Source organism: Dromaius novaehollandiae, chromosome 1 (assembly GCF_036370855.1).
Source record: "Dromaius novaehollandiae isolate bDroNov1 chromosome 1, bDroNov1.hap1, whole genome shotgun sequence".
In the NCBI taxonomy this organism is placed as follows: domain Eukaryota; kingdom Metazoa; phylum Chordata; class Aves; order Casuariiformes; family Dromaiidae; genus Dromaius; species Dromaius novaehollandiae.
In genome coordinates this window covers 116,077,111-116,098,203 of record NC_088098.1, presented here as the reverse complement: position 1 = coordinate 116,098,203, position 21,093 = coordinate 116,077,111, and the positions used below count along the sequence as shown (strand labels likewise).

The 21,093-nt window shown below is 40.4% G+C and overlaps 1 protein-coding gene across 6 annotated transcripts in view; it reads left to right on the top strand.

Moving 5' to 3' along the window:
* The window catches only part of GRIK1 (glutamate ionotropic receptor kainate type subunit 1), a 168,911-nt gene that overhangs the window by 40,864 nt on the left and 106,954 nt on the right, over positions 1-21,093 (top strand). Inside the window, exon 1 of one of the 6 annotated variants that reach the window (XM_026103586.2) lies at positions 1,828-1,893. The exons of the other annotated variants lie outside the window; for them this stretch is intronic. Coding sequence (XP_025959371.2) covers positions 1,866-1,893 — 28 coding nt within the window. The 5' untranslated portion in view covers positions 1,828-1,865. Of the gene's footprint in view, positions 1-1,827; positions 1,894-21,093 lie in introns of those variants that run through there. 6 annotated transcript variants of the gene reach the window in all.

Sequence of the window (21,093 nt, the reverse complement as noted above, 5' to 3'; positions counted from 1 at the left end):
TGGTCTGTGAGAAGTAACTGATAAGAACTGGTACTCTCATATGTGCCATCTTGTGGTCCTTGTGCTAGTTCAGCCCCAGCCTTTCTGGGCGTGAATAACGAAGTCCCCCAATCAGAATGGCAGACGCGCTGATCCCAAGCTCTGCAATCACCTGGGCAATGTTTGTGGCTGAAGTCTTATTTTACTTTGTTTGTTTGTTTCTTACCACTGCATAATTTGAACAAACCAGCTTTTTTTAAGGTAAATCAAAAAGGAAAGCACTGCAGCTAGTCCAGTTAATCATTAGTGCAAAACAGGCATTTTATTAGTTCGAAAGTTTAAATGAAATCTTGTATTCTGAACTATATATGTTTTGTCTTTTGCTGGTCTATAGCGGCTTCTTGTATCTTAAGCTAAATCAAAAATTTTAGAAGTTATTATAGTTTTAAATAATAATGTTAAAGTTATTAATGGGTTAGAGAATTATTACTACCTTTAGGGATCTAAGATTAAAGATTACAATATTAATAAAAGGTATGCAGTCATTAATGTAATTTTGACGCATCAAGCTTGTCTAATCTGATTTACTACACTGCAGCGTGATATATAATTTAGACTAATTAAATGTCTCTAGTCTTTTTGCAGGCTGAAACTTTAATTAACTGATATTTACTTTCTCAGAAAAAGAATGCCTCAGTTTCCAAGAAAAATCTTTAAAAAATCTAGCATCCCAATTTCAATTCAAGTAATGCAGTGCAGAGCTACCAAGAGCCATTTTAGAGAATCAAAATAAATTCAATGATTGAGTACAACATTTACGTAAGGGGAACTATTAAACTGGTAAAATGAATTTAATAGAGTGGAATTTCAGGGATATATTAGGTGCAATAATTTACCAGTACTGTTTTCCAGAAAAGTAGGCTGTAGAAAAAGGAAATGGCTTTATTCTTGTCTCTTTGTGAAGCACACAAAGTAAGCTCATTAGCGAGATGCTTTAAGATTCACCTTCCATAAGGTTATGCTGCAAAATAGAATGCTTAATACCTATTTCTGTGTATAAAAGAGAAAACACTGCAGAAAGACAATGGAGCATGACTGGAGGGAAATTATTAAAATCCACAACACTATTAACTGCAGAATGACAGTTGCATTTACAAACCATTGAATGCATCAGACAAGACAAGATATAATAATGATAAAAAAACTAGAAAGCTGAAAACTTCTTAGGAGGAACAAGCAGAGGCATCACAGTGAAGCACTGTTTAGAAATGTGTCTGCTTTCAGATATTTCATGCAGCACAGCAGCAATTCATATTTAAGTCTTGTCAAATATACCTATTCTCTCTATAACAAAATACCCCCAAACCAACACAAACAATTTTTAAACAGTCACCAAAAGGAGAGGGAAGAGCCTGGAAATCATTGCCTGTCATTTTCAACTGAATGATGGGAACGTATAAACACGGTTTCTCTTCCCTGAAGAGTGGCTAAGAATTCTGAGTAGTTCATACTTTCTGCTCTCCCCCTCCCTCTCCCCTGTTTCTACCACTATTTTTTTTTTTTTTTTTTTTTTTAGGAAATGAGGGAAAAGAGAGGTTTTTTTCTTCCATTCTGTAAGAATTTGTCTTTTAATTTGTGAGCAAGAGAGAGACTGTCAGCATGGCAGGCTACTCCAGAACCTCACTCTAATTGCCATCTTTGATTTATTCATTCCCAATTTATCTCTGCTTGTCCTTGTGCTGGCTGAATTCTTCAGGTCTTCCCTCTTTGCTTTTTAGACACTTCCATGCCACCAAAAACCTGTTTTCGAAAGAGAAGCCTTATTCCTTTGCAGCCTTTACTTTGCTGTATAATCAAGCCCTACTCATCCATCCTCTGCTCAGAAGATGGATTTTCCGTCTCCTGACCATCCCGGTAAGCCATCTCTGCACATCTTTTTGAAAAATGGGTGACCAGGGCTGTATACTCTATTCCTGGTGAAATCTCACAAACACCTACCTAGTACAGTGGCACCAATATTTTAATCTTTCCAGAGGCTAGAGCTTAACAGATGCATCCAATGATTTCATTTTCCTTGGAAACACAGTCAAATAAGAAAATTAATTTCTACCTAACCCCTAGTCTACAGCGATTCTGCCACTTTATTGTGAGCCCTAGAAACTGCTCTTCATGCAAAAAGGAAAGCTCCCTTTCAGCAGCAGCTGTGGAAGTTTAGTATCACTCAGAGGTAAATCAGGCTGCTTCTTGTCCAGACACCATCTGGCTACTGATTGCATAAAACAGAATCAGAGGTTCATTTTAGAAGAGCTACAGGCAAAAGACAAGATTTTCAGGAGGAAGAAAAGGGAGGATGAATCATTTATTCATTGGAAAACAAGGTTTCAGAAAAGTCAAAATTATTGGTATGTTCAGGTCAATAGTTTTGACAGAGGAAAGGTTTGAAAATTGTTCATTCTAGTATTTCCAAAATTGGAGTAGATTCATAAATTATGACACCATACACAAATGAGGAAGGCAACTGCTCTCCCCAGGCTCTCCTAAGCTTGCAGTTGGGGCAACATGCTGGGTCAAATCCCCTCTCTGCTCCCGCGGGCAGGGTCCGACAGTGCCTCTTCTGCGTCCTGCTGCAGCATCTCCACAAGATCCTGGCAGGAGCGCCTCTCGGCTGCTCTAGCTTGTGCTGGTATGCCTCCCATTAAAAAGCAAATAAACAAACACCTCTTTTCCACCAGTTAGATCCCAGGTTTCCAAAGAGGCTTTTTGCTTTTATTTTAAAAGTGCTTGAAAATGCTCCAGACTAATTTTTTTTGTTTGCTTGTTTCAAAGAGCAGTCTTCCCAGGATTTGTTTTGCTTTGTTTTGTCTTTGTCTTTGCAAGCAGTCCCAGCCCCAACAGATAGATAGCTAGAAGCATTTAAATGCAACCTATTATGGAACAACACTTTAGTATTATGTATTCCATAGAGTTTTGACTTACAAACCAAAGTCAGGTTATGAAGCACAGCGCAGGTACAAACAAAACATAAGGTGCTGATATTTAATTTGAAAATACTGTAGTGTAAAAGCCTTTTTATAACACTTTGTAGCATAAAATGTACATTTCACGTGTGTTTACAACAATTACTTTTATTTAGCTGCCTGATTTAGTATGGTGTAACAAATGGTAACATGAAGTAGTAGACTGCCTATTTTGATCACTGCAGTGCAACATAAATGATCACATTAAATGGATATGATTGCACTAAATATTACTGTGATGGAAATAGAAGTTACAGCAATTATCGTCAAATGAAACGAAACCAGGAATAGAATAATTTCTTTAGTATAATTAAAAAAAAAAAATTCCATGAAGTAACCCATATCTTACCAAGTACTTCTGCATCATTTGCAGTGTTTGTACCTTCCTTTAAAAATGTTGTTTTCACTTCAAAGCACTTGCTAAGAAGAAATACCATTGTTCACTGCTGTATTAAAGCAATACATGTCATAGTATACAAGAGTCTTTAATAGCAGCTTAGGCCAGGGAGAGAGAAAAGGTGCTGTATCTAATAGAAATGAGATAAGAATATGTGGGTGGAGAGAATACGTCACACCTGAACTGAAGCTGGCCATGGTCTCAGGTGCAGTACTCTTTCACTTGAGGCAAGTGACAAGTGGCCTTTATTTACCTTGAATAGTCAGATGTACTGTTGTTTTATGTCTTATCCAAAAACTAGTATTACAGAAAATTGATTCGATGCTGATTCAGAACAGTCAGTTCCTGAGTCATGACCACGTTCTGGGTTTCTCTTGGAAATCTGCCAGTAAAGAAGTGGCCAGAACTGACCCTCTTCAACTTGTATGTAAGTGAAAAAGGCATTGGTGGTTTAAAGGAATATTTGGACATTGCACAGACGAAAGTTTTGCTGTTGGTGCAAATCTTACAGAAAACATACTATTGCTGATGAAACATACTTTTGGGGGAGTTATCATTTACTAATAATAATGTGTGAAGAAATACATCTCCATATCATAACGCTAGATATATTTATAAATATATTTAGAAAGCAGGTGGGGAAATAGCGAGCAATTTTTCTTCTAGACCATAAGTCAAGTATGTATTATTAAGCCTAAATAGACCAGATTAATCAAATGTCATACTGGCACTTCTAATAATGATTTTACATTGCAAATTCCATTACCTAGCTTTACCATCCAGGAGAAAAGTTACAGAAGATCAATTAAACAAACAGGAAATTACCTTTTCTCTTTATAGTGCATGACTTCCAGCACTTACAATGATGTGAAGATCCCCGAAAATTAAACTGGTATTTGCATAAGATTAATAACTCACTTGCTTTCTACCTCAATCACTGTAGCTTGTTTAGAGTTATCTAATGTCTGCTAGAGAGGCTGGAGATGATGAGAGCAAATTAAAAATGGCTTAATATGTCAGAAAGGATCACACCGTTTTAACACGAGGCTCTTATATTATTATTAATAAATGCACCTGCAGCATTCCGGAGATTAATGAATGAGATCTTGGCAGAATTAATTTAAATAAGAAGCTGCCCACATGTATTTGCTAGTAAACTTGCCTGCGATGAAGCAGATGGTAAGGTGCTATGAATGTGTGGGAATGAGCAGTTTAGAGGCAGTCACACAGACTGTAGGGCAGAAGCCTGAAATTTGGTCCCAGGGGCCACGTCTCATTTTAGGAGCCACCTGAGACTGACTGTTTTTAAAAGCAACTTATCCTGCCCCACCAGCAACAAGGTCCTATTCAAAGCCCACGCAGCCAAACTGAGCTAGCTAGTACCTTTTAATGTACAGCTAATTTTCTTAGTTATACTATGAAAGCGTTTTAAAGGACATGCTTTTAAAGGCATTTGCCTTCGCCCTTGCAATGCTGACAGCACTCAGAGGTTTCTCCCCAACCCCAGCAGCAGCTGCGCAACACAGGAGGTAGCAGCCTGGGTCAGTATTTTTGGGCTATCCAAGCTTGGAGTTTGGACAAAACTGGTTGGGGAGCGATTTCTAGGATCCCAGATGGCCTTCTTGCTTCCCCACTGCTTTTCTCTGCCCTGTGCATCTTCATGACTTACAAATCCTTGCGTTTTGAGTATGGTGGAGTGGTTTCAAGCAATACGAACCTCGTGCTGTCGTGGGCAGAGGGCCTCTTTTGTGATAACGGTGCTCATGAACCCCAGCTAAAAATAATCACTTTTCATCAATCACTTTCCATCAATCACTAGGAAAAAAAGGAAAATGAGTATGACGGTTTGATAATTGGGGGGGGGGGTGTGTGTACAAATTTTGCACAGCTTATTTGGCAGTCGTGAGTGCACGTCCATGCCTCAGATGGGGACGAGCAATCTTGCCGGACACAGGTTCGCGCAGGATGAATAAACAATTTGGTTGTTACTCTTGGAGCTGCTTAGCAACGGTTTGGGGGAATAGACTACTTCCTTCTCCTTTCAGCCACTGATTCCTAACAGGATGTTTAGCCAGATGGTGTACATAAGATTACTGGAAAATGATTTTCAGATAAACCATGAGCCTGAACAAACTAACGTAGTTCCAGGTGCATTATCTGGTAATCTACAGCAGAAGATCATTTCAGAGTAAAACACTATTGAAGCTGTCCCTGAAAAAGTTGCCTAGTTTTACAAACATATATAAATATATACATAAAACTGCAGCAACCTTACAGATTTAGAAAGGGGCTGGGAGCAAAAGTTCCTTTTAATGGTAGTTCTTTGAAAAGAAGCACAGAATATGGGAAGACAGGATATGTGGGGATGAAGGGAAGAGGGCAGCAATCCTCTTTATCCAATCTGAATGAAATTTAAGTTTCCTGGGTAGCCTCATCAAGAGAAAAAACTATTCTGTCATTCCTAGTTTTGGTACATGGAATGAATGCAATTAAAAAACAAAACAAAATAGGATTTGGCAGTTAATTCCTCCATGATTAAAGGATGCAGAAACATATGAGGCAAAAAAACAGCTTTTGTGGGTGATTAAATGCTGAAATGTATCCAAAGACATTGGATAACTACAGGAGCAATTTATTGAGAATGTTCCTCTCTATTTCTGACATTAGTCATACTCTTCATTGAAGGAAAATAGGTTCAAGAAAATAAAAAGCACAGACTATATATACATATATGTATATAGTACTTATCTCAAGTAAGAGTTTAAAATTTTGTATCACTGCTGGTGTTTATTTTTTGTTTGTATTCTGCATGTTTGCCACACTGAGATCAGACTCAACTGAGTATTTGATTGGAGCTCACCAAGTGGGTAACCCTTGAGAATAGGATTAAAAAGGCAAATAGCGTTCAGAGAGCAGTGCTGGAAATGCACAAGCAATGGTATTGGCAAGCCACATTTACAAAGGTCATTTGATCCCAGCATGTGCAAAATGTATGCACATACTAATTGAGAGGCATATCTAAAAGTCTGACAGCCTGTTATTTGTGAAAACATTGCTTGTATTTTCAGGAATAGGGGAGGTTCGGATGAGGGCAATAAAAATGGCTTTAAGCATGACAAGAAAGTGTATAGAGCCTGCATGAAAAGATGGTAACACTGAGACAGAGGTCCAGGAAACCATCAGTGCAGTGGAAATAGTGAATCAGAAATGACTTTCACTGCCTCTCTGAATACAAGGAATAAGGGGCATGAAAAGAAACTAGCTGAGGCCAAGTTCATAACACCAGCATGAAGTGGTGCAACTTGTACTTAAGCTGTGAAACTCCCTGCCACAGGGCTCCAAGGAAGCTGATAGTTTTTCATGAGTTCAAGAAAGCATTGGAAAAATCCTGGTAAAATAATCCAGTGAAGACTATTAAATGCCAAGATGCCACCTCTGGCTGTGGAAGTGAGTGAGCTAAGGACACCCAGATACTGAGTATTCAGGGAAGAACCTATTATATGCCTCCTTAATACTCACACCATTTCCTAAATATCCGTGGTCTGCCACTTTTGGAGACAAGATAGAGGAGGGTCTGTCCTTGGCTCCCACCCAGCACGGCCGTATCTTTTTAGTTTCTCATTAGCAATCTGCTAGAGGCCACTTGCAGCACAAGAGTACCAGTAGAGTAGCACCATAACTGCCTGCAACAAAATTGAATCTCACCCCCAGACTGGTCAGGTGCCCTCCACGTGTGCTGGTCACAGGAGATGAGCTCTGGAGGTGCTGGGGTGGGCTGTGTTCAGCCTCGGTGAGGACCTCCAGAGCCCCCTCATGTGGGCTCGGAGAAAGGGGAGGCAGGCAACGAAGGGGAAAGGCCAAACGGGATGTGTCTCTCACAGGAGGGAGTCCTAGCTGGAAATAAAACTGCCCTCCTTTTCCTGAACCTGGGGAGTAAGGTCAGTGGTGGTAGAGATGCCTACTCCCTCCCAGAGAGAATAACTCCCCATCATATGAGGCGCTGTGCATTTTTTAACAATTTTCTAGACATATTTCCAGGATATTTTGTTGAAGGCTAGATCAACTTAGAAAGGAGAAAAAAACAAGTTCTGGTTACTCATGTGTACCTCATGGCTATAAATGACTGACTGCAGATTCTACAGAATGGTGGCTTATATAGGTAGGAAGCAGATAGGAACTATAACTCACGACAATTTCTTGCTTTGATAGATGGACAGTAAAAAGAAAGCAAAAACAAAAAATCCAAACTAGTACACCCAAACTCAACAAACCTGAAAATTTTCCTTTAACTTATTTTTATATGTTAACTTAAACACTGGTCTTCTAAATAAGCTTGTCTCCCTGGGCTCACTCTGTATCAGTCAGTGAAAGTGTATAGATGACATTGCATACCCTCAACAAAGTTATACAGAGCTGAGATCTGTATCAGATCTCATGAATCAGTATCAGTAACATGTAAGAACACCTATCATGTAACATATAACAAAAACTTATATATGCATACCAGTAACATTTATATGTATCGATAACATGTAAGAACATCTTTACAGGCATTTATACTTCTATCAGTACTAAGCATTTGAAGCCTACTTTATGCAGAATTGAAAATGTATTCTAAAAGAATCTGAAAATGTTCATATTTGGAAATGTTCTATTAAGACATTCTAATTAACGTCTAGTCTATCTTTAAAATACTTATAGGTATGCAGAGCTTTTATGCCATCTTAATATATTGTTGTCCTAGCATTTCCTTGGTTTTATTAAAATTTTAATAACTTTGTAAGCATGGGACTTATGTCTGATATTGACTAAGTTATGGATAAATTAGAATCTAGCAGTCTACATCAATAGCTGAAATTATGCCCGCTTGACATCCTACAGTTTGTTTATTTCAAGAGTCCAGACTAGATTATCATAGATTATCTTTGTTCTCCTTAGAATCTATAAGCTTATTTTTAGGCTTGCGTATAAATCTGTAGTTGATTTTAAAAATAATAATGGATAAGAATGACATCTGATTTCAGTTGTGGTCATATTTTCAAGATCTAACACAAGCCTCAACAAAAGATCTAAAACTACCAACATATCTTTAAGTGTAGTGTGGGAATAGTGAGTGATGCTGCAGTAATTTTCAGGTTATCTTTAATAAATATTATCCTAAAAAAAGAAAGCAATGTATTGGTGAAGACAAGGAAACCAATATCATCTTTGAAGCCTCTCAGTGCTAGCAGTCTTGGCACAGTGTTTCTTTTAGAAAATCTTTGTATCTCTGTGTGAAAGTCTGAGACAATTAATTAGGAAAAAGGTGGTTGAGGACAACACTGGAAGAGATCACAAATGCACTTGTTTAGCTTCTGATGACCAGCTTATGCCAAATCATTTTAGCGCAACATCAGAAGGAATAGTGTAATGGGAGCAGATATTTAACCTCAACGCTGTCCAGGCTGCGTATTTGCATCCCAGGTGCCTTTTCGTTGACCTAAGAGATTTCTTTACTGAGCAGCAGTCAGTTAGTTTTAATGGGAGACCAAATCAATGCATTTGTTTCCTTATCACCTAGCAAAATCAAACATGCTACTGGGTAAGAGAGAGACAATTACAGATGGATGCATGGAACAAAACAACTTCTCCACTCATTACTGCAGTTCTGCTTTCTGTGTCAGGCTGTGGCTTCACATGTGCTGGTAGGTATTGCTGAAGCTAATCTCAGCCATTTCTGCCCTCTTCACCCACTGGCACCCACTGCTACACCCAGGCCAGCTCTTCAGTGCTCCAGCACTGCTGTCTGTGTGGCTCCACAGTGAACCAAAAGGGGAACTGATTTGTCCAAAAAGGATCTCAGAATGAAGAAATGGTTAGTTTTTCTGTGGGATCTACTCCCTAATTCACCACGGGGCTGCACAGCCACCTGTGCTGGGAATGGGGCAGTATGCAAATGGGAATGAGCAACAAGGGCCACTGCTTGCTCAAGCACTTAAAATTGCACGGGGATGGGAGGCGCAGTGTTTTGGACAAATAGTTTCCTATAGACCTCTTGTTGATATTTTCCCACTGCTAGCCCTGTTTTAAATCAGCATTTTCAGAAGCACCTGTTTCCCAGAGAGTTCAGAATTTCCAGAAATGCTTGTTTATCTTAGCCAGAAACAGTCAATTTTCAACTGTCTGCATAGTAGCAGGAAGGTCATAAGAGATAGAGGAGCAAAGGTCTGAAAGGTGAGATAAACACTAATAATGATTAAGTCCCGCATTTCTATGTCTTAATCAGTAAGCGACAAGATGACGGCATCCAGCACTTTTGGGTACTACAATAAATATCTCTAATAGGAAAGAAAGAGCTGGTAGAGGAAAACAAATTAGTGGGTTCACCTGACCAAGGGGAGGAGAGAGGTAGGACTGAAACAGAGACTAAGTTAGTTGGAAAATATAAGAGTGTTTGCACTGGCTGAGGAACAGAAACTTAAGGAAAAAAATGTAGCTAAAGGAGGAAAGTGAAGCGGAGGAGATGAAAACAAAAGCAAAAGCAAAATAGGAGGGGAAAAGGGTGATAGCAGAAGGATGACATGAGTTGGAAACTGGGACAAGGACTAAAGCAGTTGAATAGGGACTGGACAAGAAAGGTCATGGCAGTTATTACTACCTTTGGGGAAAATGTTTGCACTTTTTAGTACAGAAAAAATGATTTTATGCAGGTGAAAAAATGGGGGAAAATGTGAGACTCAAATGCTGGGAAGTATTGGTTGGGATGAACTGAACAAAGGAATAAAGTGATTTAGGAAGGAAAATGTTGGAAAAGAAATTGAATACAGGCACAGTGTGAGAGAGCAGAAGTGAGAGTGCTCCTCCTGGAGAATGAATAAAAGTAGGGTTGAGGAACATAAACTGTTGCACAGAAGGAACAAAACAGCTTGTCTTGGAAACATTGACTATAACACTGACAGAAATGAATGAGAGCAGCAAGAGAAACTAAACAAAAGAAACAGCCACAGAGTCAGGAATTAACTTCCTAGGGGCTGAAAAGGGAGTGGTGGGATGGAACGAAGACTGACAGAGAGCAAGAAGTGGATCAAAGGATGAGAGATCTGAAAGGAACCACTGGTAAAAGTAAAGACTACATTCACCTTCACCAAGATGACAGTGTTAAGAGAAGTGGAGAGGCATCTGTAATGTTGCTTAAGGATAACTATTAAATTCATGAGAGAACTTGGCTTCCCCCTTCCTCTGGCCTCAGGAGGACTTGACTCTGAAGACTCTTAGCAGGGAAGAGGAGGGCCATGCAGTGAGACCCAGAGAAGTGAAACAGCTAACTTGATAAATATATAGGGTGTTAGAGGAACATTGTCACTGCTCAGACATACCTGAGAGACAGCCCCAGACCCATAAAACCTTGCTACCTAATGCAAAGTAATACCTCATGGTATATCATGTCAAAGCTGCAACTAGGACTCAACTAATTGTAGGTCTACCAAAACCCCGGTAGCTGGAAAGGGTTTTCGGCTCTTGCAAGGCTAGGCGGGATCAAACTCTTGATTACGCAGGAAAGGTTCAGTAGCTCATTATCTACATGAGTGCTTATATTATACCTTTGAGAATGAGGTTTCTTTTCCAGCAAGATAAGGCTGTTAAATCCGCTTTTGACCTTCTTGAATCTTACACAGACAAGATTATCTACTGTCTGGAAGCACAGACACACAGAGAAAATCCTTATCTGCCATATCATGTGAAAGAGACAACTCCCACTAAGTGCAACTAACACTGTAGCCTTAAACACCACATTTTGGTTCACGCACACATAGAGTGTTTGGCGTGATGTGACATCCACTAATTATTCTAAGATTCCAGCATTGAATTTTGAAAGTCTTGTCTTTTTCTTCACGATATATGAAACTAACTCTCAGATTCACAAGGCAAACTTTTTTCCGTCTATATTACAGCAGTAAACTGAAGAGATGCATGCTTTGGTCCTTTATGAGCATTACTCAGTAAAGGCAGATGGAGCATGTTCAATCCAGTATTTGCCAATAGACCCCAGGATAATGCCTTTCCTACTTTCTCCTCCTGTCTGTGAAAGCAGAACATGGACTAGTAACTACAGAATATGCAGTCAAATTTACTAGCGTTCATTTGATCCCTATGTCTATAAAAACATGAGCCTCTATGGAGAGGATGAAGAGATGCTAGTGTGACCAGTCACGCATTATTCTGTGTGGCACAGTCTCTGGAGTGACACAGTGTTTCATTCTCTTCAGGTAGCTTACACAAACTTGACATTGGTCATAGGTACTTTAAAAGTGGATGAGACATTATCCTCCTATTTCAGCTCTCTTCCCAGTGCTGCCTAAAATGACCTTCCCATGCTTTTAGGACATGTCCATATTCTGGTGCAGAGACTCTCACAAAGCTTGGTCCCTGTTGCTTGTTGCACATGTCACTGCTGATAGGTTCCAATAAATATAAATGTCCTACCGTTATTTTATTAGTCAAGGGTAAAATCGATTTAGGGGTGAGATTTTATTTTATTACCATCATTCATACTGGTAACCTACTGATAGTCTAGTGGTGTTTAGTAGATTGCTAACTCCTCGGGGAAGGGACTGTCTGTGTGTTTGAAGAGTGTGTGGAAAGCAGCCAGAGATATCAGAATAAAAAAACGCCTTATTTTTACAGTAGGAACCCCTCTCTGGTAAAGGTGGATAAGAGCAATATTTCTGAGAAAATAACCAGTGGAATCAGTTAAAGTGGAAAATGCTCAGCAGAATATCATTATTGTCATGTATTTAGATATTAACATAAAAAGCACTACTCACTTTCACTGTAATTATGTAATACAGAGTCTACACTATTGCTAGTACAAAAAAAGCTTCAATTTCCTTCAGTTTTGGTTACTAGGATTTTACTGTTTGTTAATATTCCACAGTTTTCCTCAGTGTGTTTTTCCCATAACTACAGTAGCTGCCGTGTCAGGCAGTGAAAAGCAGGCACAGATTATGTGACAGCTTTAGGGTATTTGCAAAAATAAAATATTTTATGGATGCTTTCATGACCTTTTCAGGGGAAGGCTGAAGTCAGAGGAATAAAACCACTCTGTTAAAACCCTTACACCTTCCTTACCTCACAGCAGAAAGCTAGCACCTTCACGCAATGTGCTAAGACTATGCAGAAAATAGGGCAGCAACCTCATTCCAGAAAGATGTATGGCTGCCACAGGGATATTGTGGCCATACAGACTATCTGCCAGGGTAAAAACATAGGCCTGGAAGGCTGAAGAATGTCTTCCCACATATTTTCAACCAAGTATATTTCCATCAGGGACAGTGTCAAAGGGAGAAAGAGGAAGGAGTTTATTTTTGTTGTTTCCCCGTTTTGATCAGAAGTAGGCAGGACAGAATCACAGAATAAACTGGGCTATTCTGCCGGGGGGGGGGGGGGGGGGGGACACCTCCAGAATGAGGTCCAGAAAGCCTTAAATGGTCCTCCAGAGGTCTCTAGTCCAACCTCCATCTCAGAGCAAGTTCAGTTAGATGAAGTTGCTTAGATCGAGTCAAGTTTTGAATATCTCTAAGGTTGGAGACTCCACAGTCCCTCTGACTTGTTTCACATTTGACCATCCCCATAGTGAAAAAAAGTTTTTTTGCCTTATATTAAGCTGGAATTTCCTGTGTTATAGCTTGTTTCTGCTGCGTCTTGTCTGAGGCACTGTGCACCTCTGAGAAGAGACTAGCTCCATCTTATCTGCACCTTCCCATTAGGTGGCTGAAGACAGTAAGGTGGTCCCTGTCCTTAGCCTTCTCTTCTTAAGGCTGAACAAACTCACGTTGCTCAGTGTCCCCTTGTGTGCCATGCATTCAAGCCCCACAAGCACATCGGTGGCCCTCCCCTGGACTCTGTACAGTATGTCCATGTCTCTCTTTTGCTGGGGAGCCCAGGACTAGACACAGCACTCCAGGTGTGGCCTCACCCGGACTAAGTAGAGGAGAAGGATCACCTTCCTCAAACCACTGGCTGCACTCTTACAGCCCAGGATGTTGTTGTCCTGCTTCACTGCAAGGGCATACTGCTGACTCATGTTCAGCTCCAGGACCCCCAGGTCCATTTCTGCAGAGCTGTTCCCCAGACTGTTGACCACCAGTCTGTTGATATGTAGTGGCCTTGCAATAACATTGCCCAGCTCCCTCAGCATCTTCAAATGGTTCCCATCTGATCTCATGGGCCTACATATGCCCAGTTGGCTTAAGTGATCCCTAACACTTCTGTTGCAATGGGCAATGCTACATGCCCACAGACTCTGCTGTAGGCTCAGGGAACTGGGATACCAGAGGGTATACCTTACCAGTGAAAACTGAGACAAGAAAAAGCATCAGGTGTCTCAGACTTTTGCATGTCCTTTGTCACCATGTCCATCCACTAGGATGGCAGCTCATACCTCTGCAATTTCCCTATCCACAGTCAAGGATGCCAGCCCATATCCCAGATTGCAGGCAGAGTTAAACTGAATGCTTAGGAAGTAAAGGGTCCTATGCCTGGCTACATCTTTGCTTCCCTCAGCAAGTCTTGCAGTGCCCCTTGAATGAAAGTCTGATGTAGGAGCCAGGCTGCCAAGGACCTCCCTGGCAGGCAGTTAGGCTTGAAACAGGCTTGAAGGAGGGAAGTTGCAGTCAGAAGGAGATGTCATAGAAAGCATACAAGAAGTAGGCAGCTATAATTTTTGAGAGGGAAACCTGACAGATTATTGCCTCTGCCACATCTTATCTTTGCAGCTATAATTGCACCCACTCCTAGGGGAAGGAGCCAGGCTCATGCAGGTTTACTCTCTTCACCTGTCAAAATGGGAGGGAGTATCTGGCCACTACATCGGTCGACAGGACGTGACTAAGTGTAACGGTTCATGAGTTGCTCAGTGAGATTGCCATATGCTCTTTTGGGGTTATTTCAATATTGCTGTTTTTAAGCACTTTATAGTTTTGTTTGTCAACATGTGTTTCATAACACACTATTTGTTATGGTGCTTCACCTCATTGCAGTATCAAGAGGCAACTCCTGCTTTCTTTGGGCGCTCAGAACTCGTTCTGTGTTTGGGTGAATGTGTGGAAAATCAGATCCAAACTGAATTTGTGAAAAGCTGAATTTCAAAGCACAGGGTTGACATATGCCTAGCAGAACACTTTTCTTTTTCTCATTTTCTGTCCAGACTAAAATCATAACAGCTAAAAGAAGAGCATTAATTTCCAGTTAACAAGCTGACTTTGGGATGTTTTAGGATGAGCACTCTTTTCCCCAGTGACAGTCTTGTATGATGATGTCACCTCTGTGGGGTTGTCAGTTTTACCTTCATTAGTGACAGAGACCCATTTATAGCCATCAAAAAGACTAAAGACATTATCTGTCAGTCGACTCATACTGAAGTCCTATTTATTTCCTTCATCTTTTCCAGAGATGGCAATTGTGCTTCTGGACCACAAAGGAACACTATTGTTTTGCTCACAAGAATAGGCAATGTTGCAGTAGGAACTGGAACCCTCACCATATTTATGTATTTCCATACATCTTTCCCATTTGTGTTCTCAGTCAGTACTAATCTTCTGGAACTTTAACTTTGCAGAAAGTTTGGCCTGTGCTTGAAAATGATTTGTGTTATGTTTGAATAAAACATTATTTCCCTTTCCTTTCTGGATGGAATTTCTACTTATTTCACACATTTTCAATTGATTTCAGAACTGTTTTCCAGTAGTTTCTCGTGTCTGGCATTCTATAGAAGTACCAAATGGAAGACATGGTGAAAAATGTTAGCAAAGTCCCACCCCAAATATCTCAGACAGAGATTATAGTTAGAATTCATCCACTAAATCCTGCCCTATGATAACTTGTCTTAGAAAACACATGGTATATTTACAGTATGCCCCATTATGCAAGCTTGTATATATGTATATTTTATCCTCTTTATCATTAGCATGATATTTGCATTAAATTTCATGGTAGCTGCAAACTCCTCTGGAAAAATAAAAAATGAGTGGAATAAAAAATGAGTGCTTCCCAAGTGGAAAGCAATGACAGGAGCCAAATTTCAGAATGGAAGTTCAATGGGAAATGAAATTCTTATTTTCAGAAGCTGGTCCATAAAGCTGGTTCTCAATCATTATCAGTAGTTTACAGACCTCAGTAAAGGGGAGCTGTCAGAAAATACAAGATGATTTTGACCAAAGAGCGTTTTCCATATCTGAATGAAAGCTGCGTTACTTAGTCTAAGGAATGTATCAACCCTTCAGTGTTTCTTAGGAATCATCCGCTTGCTACCTTAGTAACTCATTGTCTGCACACTCACTGATCTGAATGATTAAAAATGTACATTTACATTTTTTTAAATCACCTTTCATTTTTCTCCTGTAGCTCTGCCAAGTTTTTCAGTTACAGTGACTTTGGTGGCTCCATATTGCAGGGAAGGAAAAATTAACTTCATATTTCAGTTTCCTGATTCAGTTACCGGTTAAGCCCTGCCACTCTGCAATAGGTGCAGATGGTATCTCCATGCAGGAAGAAAGAGGAAATCAGCATTTCCAGGTGAGCAGCAGAGTCACAGCCACAAGCATTGAACCTGATTGGCCTGGAGATAGGGTGAGAGGCCTTGTCACCTGGCTCCTGCAAATTTGGCCTGCCATGAAATATTCTTTCCTTACTACCAAAAAAAAAAAAAAAAACCCCAAAACCAAACACAAAAAACATATCAAAGGAGTAAAAGAATTGGAAACAGCCCAGGTAAAATGGATCATCTCCAAGAAGTCCAAATCTTGCAATTTCTTGAATCACCCTTCAGTGCTGAACTGGTCATAATTTTGGGGCAGTAATAAACGTTCTGTATCAGAAGTTCTTGACAAAATCTTTTTTGTGAGGCTTTCACGAAATTGGCATTAGTTGGCAGATGGCTCTAGTTAGAGCATTTACTAGGAAGGGGGAAGACCCAAGCTGAGGACCCTGCTCCATCTATCTGTCTTGGACAATTGAGCCTCACCATCCTTATGAATGACATAGTCTCTGGGCTGCTGGACACCCTGAGTGTTTTTCTATGTCCTGTCTTTGTCCACCTGCTATCATCCATAAAAATCTCTGTCAAAATGATTATTTTTTTCCCACTGGCACACAGGAACACATTCAGCTAGGATGGGCTTTAGATGGCGTTTCAGAGACACTTGCCAGGTTCACCAGCTTTGCGCTGCCCAGGTGTTTGCTGTGACTACTAGAGTAGAAATAGTCACTCTTTCTTTCAGCAAATATTTAATTTCCTATTCTAAATGGAACAATTTCCTCACAAAAATCATTTGAAATCTGACCAGAATTCACAATTACCATAATGGGCTTCTGGAACAACAAGTAACTACAATGTTTCTTAGCAGCTAAAGGCAGAGAAAACACACAAAGATAGCAGCAGATAGTAAAAATTAGCTGCAGGTTTTTATACATAAAACTAACAGCTTTTATTGGTTCATAAACTGTTCACAATATACCCACGTCTGACTGTGAACATCTCAGTTCAGCGGCTCACACCCATATTCCCACTGCTTCCAACAGGGACACTGCTTTAGCAATGGCTCAGTGTGAGCAGAAATGTAGAATTAATCTAAATAACCTCTTCACCCTAATACTCATGATATTTAAATGTAAGCTGTCTCAAGTCCATGGAGAGGAGAGGAAATTAAGCCTTATCCCTGATGCTTTGGCTCCTTTAACATCCTTCTTTCTTTCTTTTTTTTGCTTAATAGTAGTCCTATTTATCTTTGTCAGCCTATTATATTTTTAATTTATAAAATATATATACACTATGCTTTACAAATCCAAATGCTGGAACATGAAAATAGTTTTTATAACAACATTAAGTAAGGGCTATCTTTCTTCTGTGTACTAAAGGCATCACTCAGACACATTTAGGTGATGGACCATAAGTTTGCCAGTGTAGCAGACCCCAGGGAAATGATGATAACAATAAAGCACATCTTTAAAGAAAGATTTTAAAGATTTTTAAAGTTGTGCTCCACAAAGATAAATAGTAATCATATAATTACTTTTAACTTTGGGTTTTTCAAGGGGACTTCAACTCAGCCTCCAATTCCGTGGGAGCAATTTGCCAGAGATAGATCACTCGGGAAACACTTTACAGCACACAGACATCTTTTTGTGGGATAGCCAGGTAGTTAGAGGTCTACATATCATAAAATGTCCTTGCATCTATTTGCTATAAATTGTACCCATACTTATTTGCAGGCACAGAGTTGGAGGCTAATTCTGGAAATTGGGGCCTTAATATCTTGAATAATTTTTAGAAAATGGGTTTGGGTAATTTGCAAGTTATAGAGCATCATAAAAATCTAAGGCATTCCCTATATCCATCTGGCATATTGGTTAATATGGGCCAACTTAGTCAGGGTGTAAAAGAGATTTCAACACTAAAGAGGCAAGGGGACTTTCTCTTATTTGTATCAAAGCCGCACCAAGTCCCCTAAGTCTGCTTTTCTCCAGGACTGGATATCTGTAGCATTTAACCACTGTAATAATGGATGACATGCATAAACATTATTGAAGGTTAGTTCCTGCTTTGTGCCTAAAATGATTCCCTTGAGAGCATAACACAGCTTCAGTTTCATCATTGCTCTTGTCAGCCAGTCATGTGCAGTGGGATTTTAGATACAGTGGCTTATTATTATTAACAGAGAATATTCCATACATATGCACATAGTACCAAGACAGAGAGATACCCAGTAATTTTAAGGAGTTTAATTATGATGAATTTTAGTCATCAATATTTACATGCAACTGTAATGAACTTGAATGAAAACCAAAGTCATGTCTATTAGCAGTGCTTTAAATGCATAATGGAAATTAGCCATGAATAAGCATGAAGTGGCCATGATTATCTTTATGTAGGGTATAAGGACCTTGAAAAGCTTCTTCAACATCTTCTTCTCCAACTTCTTCCAGTCTGGGCTAGGGCAGCCCGTCTGCAGTGTGCAGATGCCTAAGAGTGCATGAGCTTTTCTGAACTCATGTACTAGTGAGAAAATAGGGCATCAGGATCCTTCTCTGCTTACATGTTCATAAAGACAACAGCCAACTTTTGCTGCAGACTGCTAGTAGTGATGTGAAAAATTAACCCAGAAGGAGCATGACAAGGTGGAGAGGGGTCCTCCATGTCAGTATGCACCAGCAAGCACCATAGGGGCTGATCTGGGACAGTTTGTTCCTATAAAAGCCCAGTTCAGCCACTGCGTGATTTTTATGTCAGCATTACATAACACAGCAAAGAACGCCTACCCTGTACACACAGTTGCACACACAGTTGGTCTGTCTCAGCAGCCACGTCCCTTATGCCCATCCAGAAACAAAACACAGAGATTGCAATTCCACACGCACACAGCTGCTTGCTTTCCCTCCACCCAAAAGTCATAGCAGTGCCTACAACTCACCCCAAATACTGGTAGCCTTATCATTTGGTGCCTTCTCTAGTAGGCTACTTTCCCCACTCTCATGGACCTAGTGTCTCCTCGCACTGCTCCTGCTGCTCACAGAGTGCTACTGATCAAGCCAGCACCAAACCACAGATCAGTGAGGCACTTCAGCACACCCGGTGCAAGGCCTCATATGTTTCGTGTCCACCCATCACAAGCTGAAAAGAAGCATTAGGCCAAACAGTGAGGAGATCCATGCATAGACCACTAATTACCAGCAGTTAAGTACTTCACAGTATAGGACTTAAATGGCTTGGCACTACAAGGCAGCACTGTCCATCTTGCTTTGCTACATTTTTATTAGCCACCCCGAAGCAGAAGTAACTGTTAGTCTTGTATGTTATGTTATTTAACACAATTTTCTGTAACCTGCATGATAGTGCAGAGTAAAAAAAGGGGCGGGGGGGCTTGCTGAGAAGAGATGATATACTAGGGTCAAATTGCGGCCACTCTGCCAGGCAGTGCTATAGTGTATCACCTGCCAGGTACTTCTGCCCTCTGTAGTTAACTGTCATATTCAGGAGCTAGGAAATCCAAAGGGATTTTTTTCTGTATGCACCACCACCCCAACACACACATTCTTCTATTGTTACTCTTGGTAACATCAACTTAAATGCAAAACTCACAAAAATGCAATGCAAATGGTTGGAACAGACAAATATGGGGGGTCAATATTTGAATCCATAAATGAAAGTGAGTCGCTGCAGTTCTGCCCAATTTTCTACATTCTTTCTGATATTATAAACGAGACTACAGGCTTTCAGGAAAATCAAAAGCTAGCCATAATGCAAAAGAAAAGAGATGGAATATATAAAATATGTAAAATACATATTCCCTTTTCAGAAATGAACTGTGCATTGAGAAAGATCCTCAAAGAATATATTTTCAAGTGACTAGCTGCAAAAACTATTATCCTCTTTCTGCTTACTTCTTACTTGCCACCAAATTGAAGGGGTGGGGAGGGGAGCTGCTGGATACTACAGAGAACTGCAGAGCCAGATTCATAACACAGGTCAGCCTAAGTTTGGTATAGATGCTCTCATACTAAAAGATCAGTCAAAGCAGCACTGTATGTGTTTTGTACCACCCAAGCGGCATGGAAGGACGTGTACGCATGCACAAATGGGAGAAGAGCATATGCAATACACTAACAGGTGGCATTGTCTGCAGTATTTCCGTTAAAGAGCACTTCTCTAACCTGTGCTGGCTAGCTTCTGTCCCGGAAGAGCTACCTGCTTGTTCATAGGATTAAGAGACGATTCAGGTGGGAAGAGACCCTAGGAGGTCTCTCCAGTCCAACCTCCTGCCCAAAGCAGGGCCGGCTCTGGGATCAGATCAGGCTGTTCAGGGCTATGTCCAGGTGGTTTTTGAAAACCCCCAAGGATGGATGTTGATGACTCTCACAGCTTTGCACTACTTGCCCATATGTGAGAGTGGGAGCTGTGGGTCTAACAGCTTGTGAGATACCCCCTATAGCAGCCCCAGGACAGCTAGGCATCGTGCTCTTTACATTTGCTAGGTAGGGACCAGGTCTCCACCCGTGTTCCCTAAACCTTGTGGAGCCCCATCCCTCTGACGCTGACCTGAGGAGCTGATACATGGTCCCATCAGGACTGTGGCAGTAGTCTTCATCTTTTTATATGAGGATTATTTAAACTAGATCCCTTCCTCCCAGGTAAAAAGAGGAGAAACCCTTGACTTAGCAATTTCCTCTTGTTCAAAAACATCCTGCATAATGTTGAATAAGCAACTAGTAAATCTTGAAATGGTTAAGAATGCTTGTATTTACACTAGACTCTGAGATGGAGGTCTGCTCCTTCATTTTTCTTTCCTTTTCTGTGCAACTCCAACAAACTTCCTGGGAGAATTTCTGAATGCCAATTTTTGACAAATTTTAACTTCAATATAATCCTCATAATCATACCTACAGGTCTTCATCCTCGTGAAATGGTTCTCTTCACTTCTGTAAATGTCCTTCCATAAAGCTTGTCCTTCTGCATTTCCCTGTATTTATTGGAGCTCAGGATTAACTAGACAAAAAGATGTCTTTAAGAATAAGAATGAACATGAAATATCAAACCCTCCAGCCACCTCAGCAATGGCTGTTGAAGATGTGTCAGATTCTTGAGTGCTGTTCCTTCTCCTGCTGTGCTCAACACGGTACTGTGTAAGGCCTTTTTCTGCAGCTTTCTTAAAAGCCCTTCTCCTATCT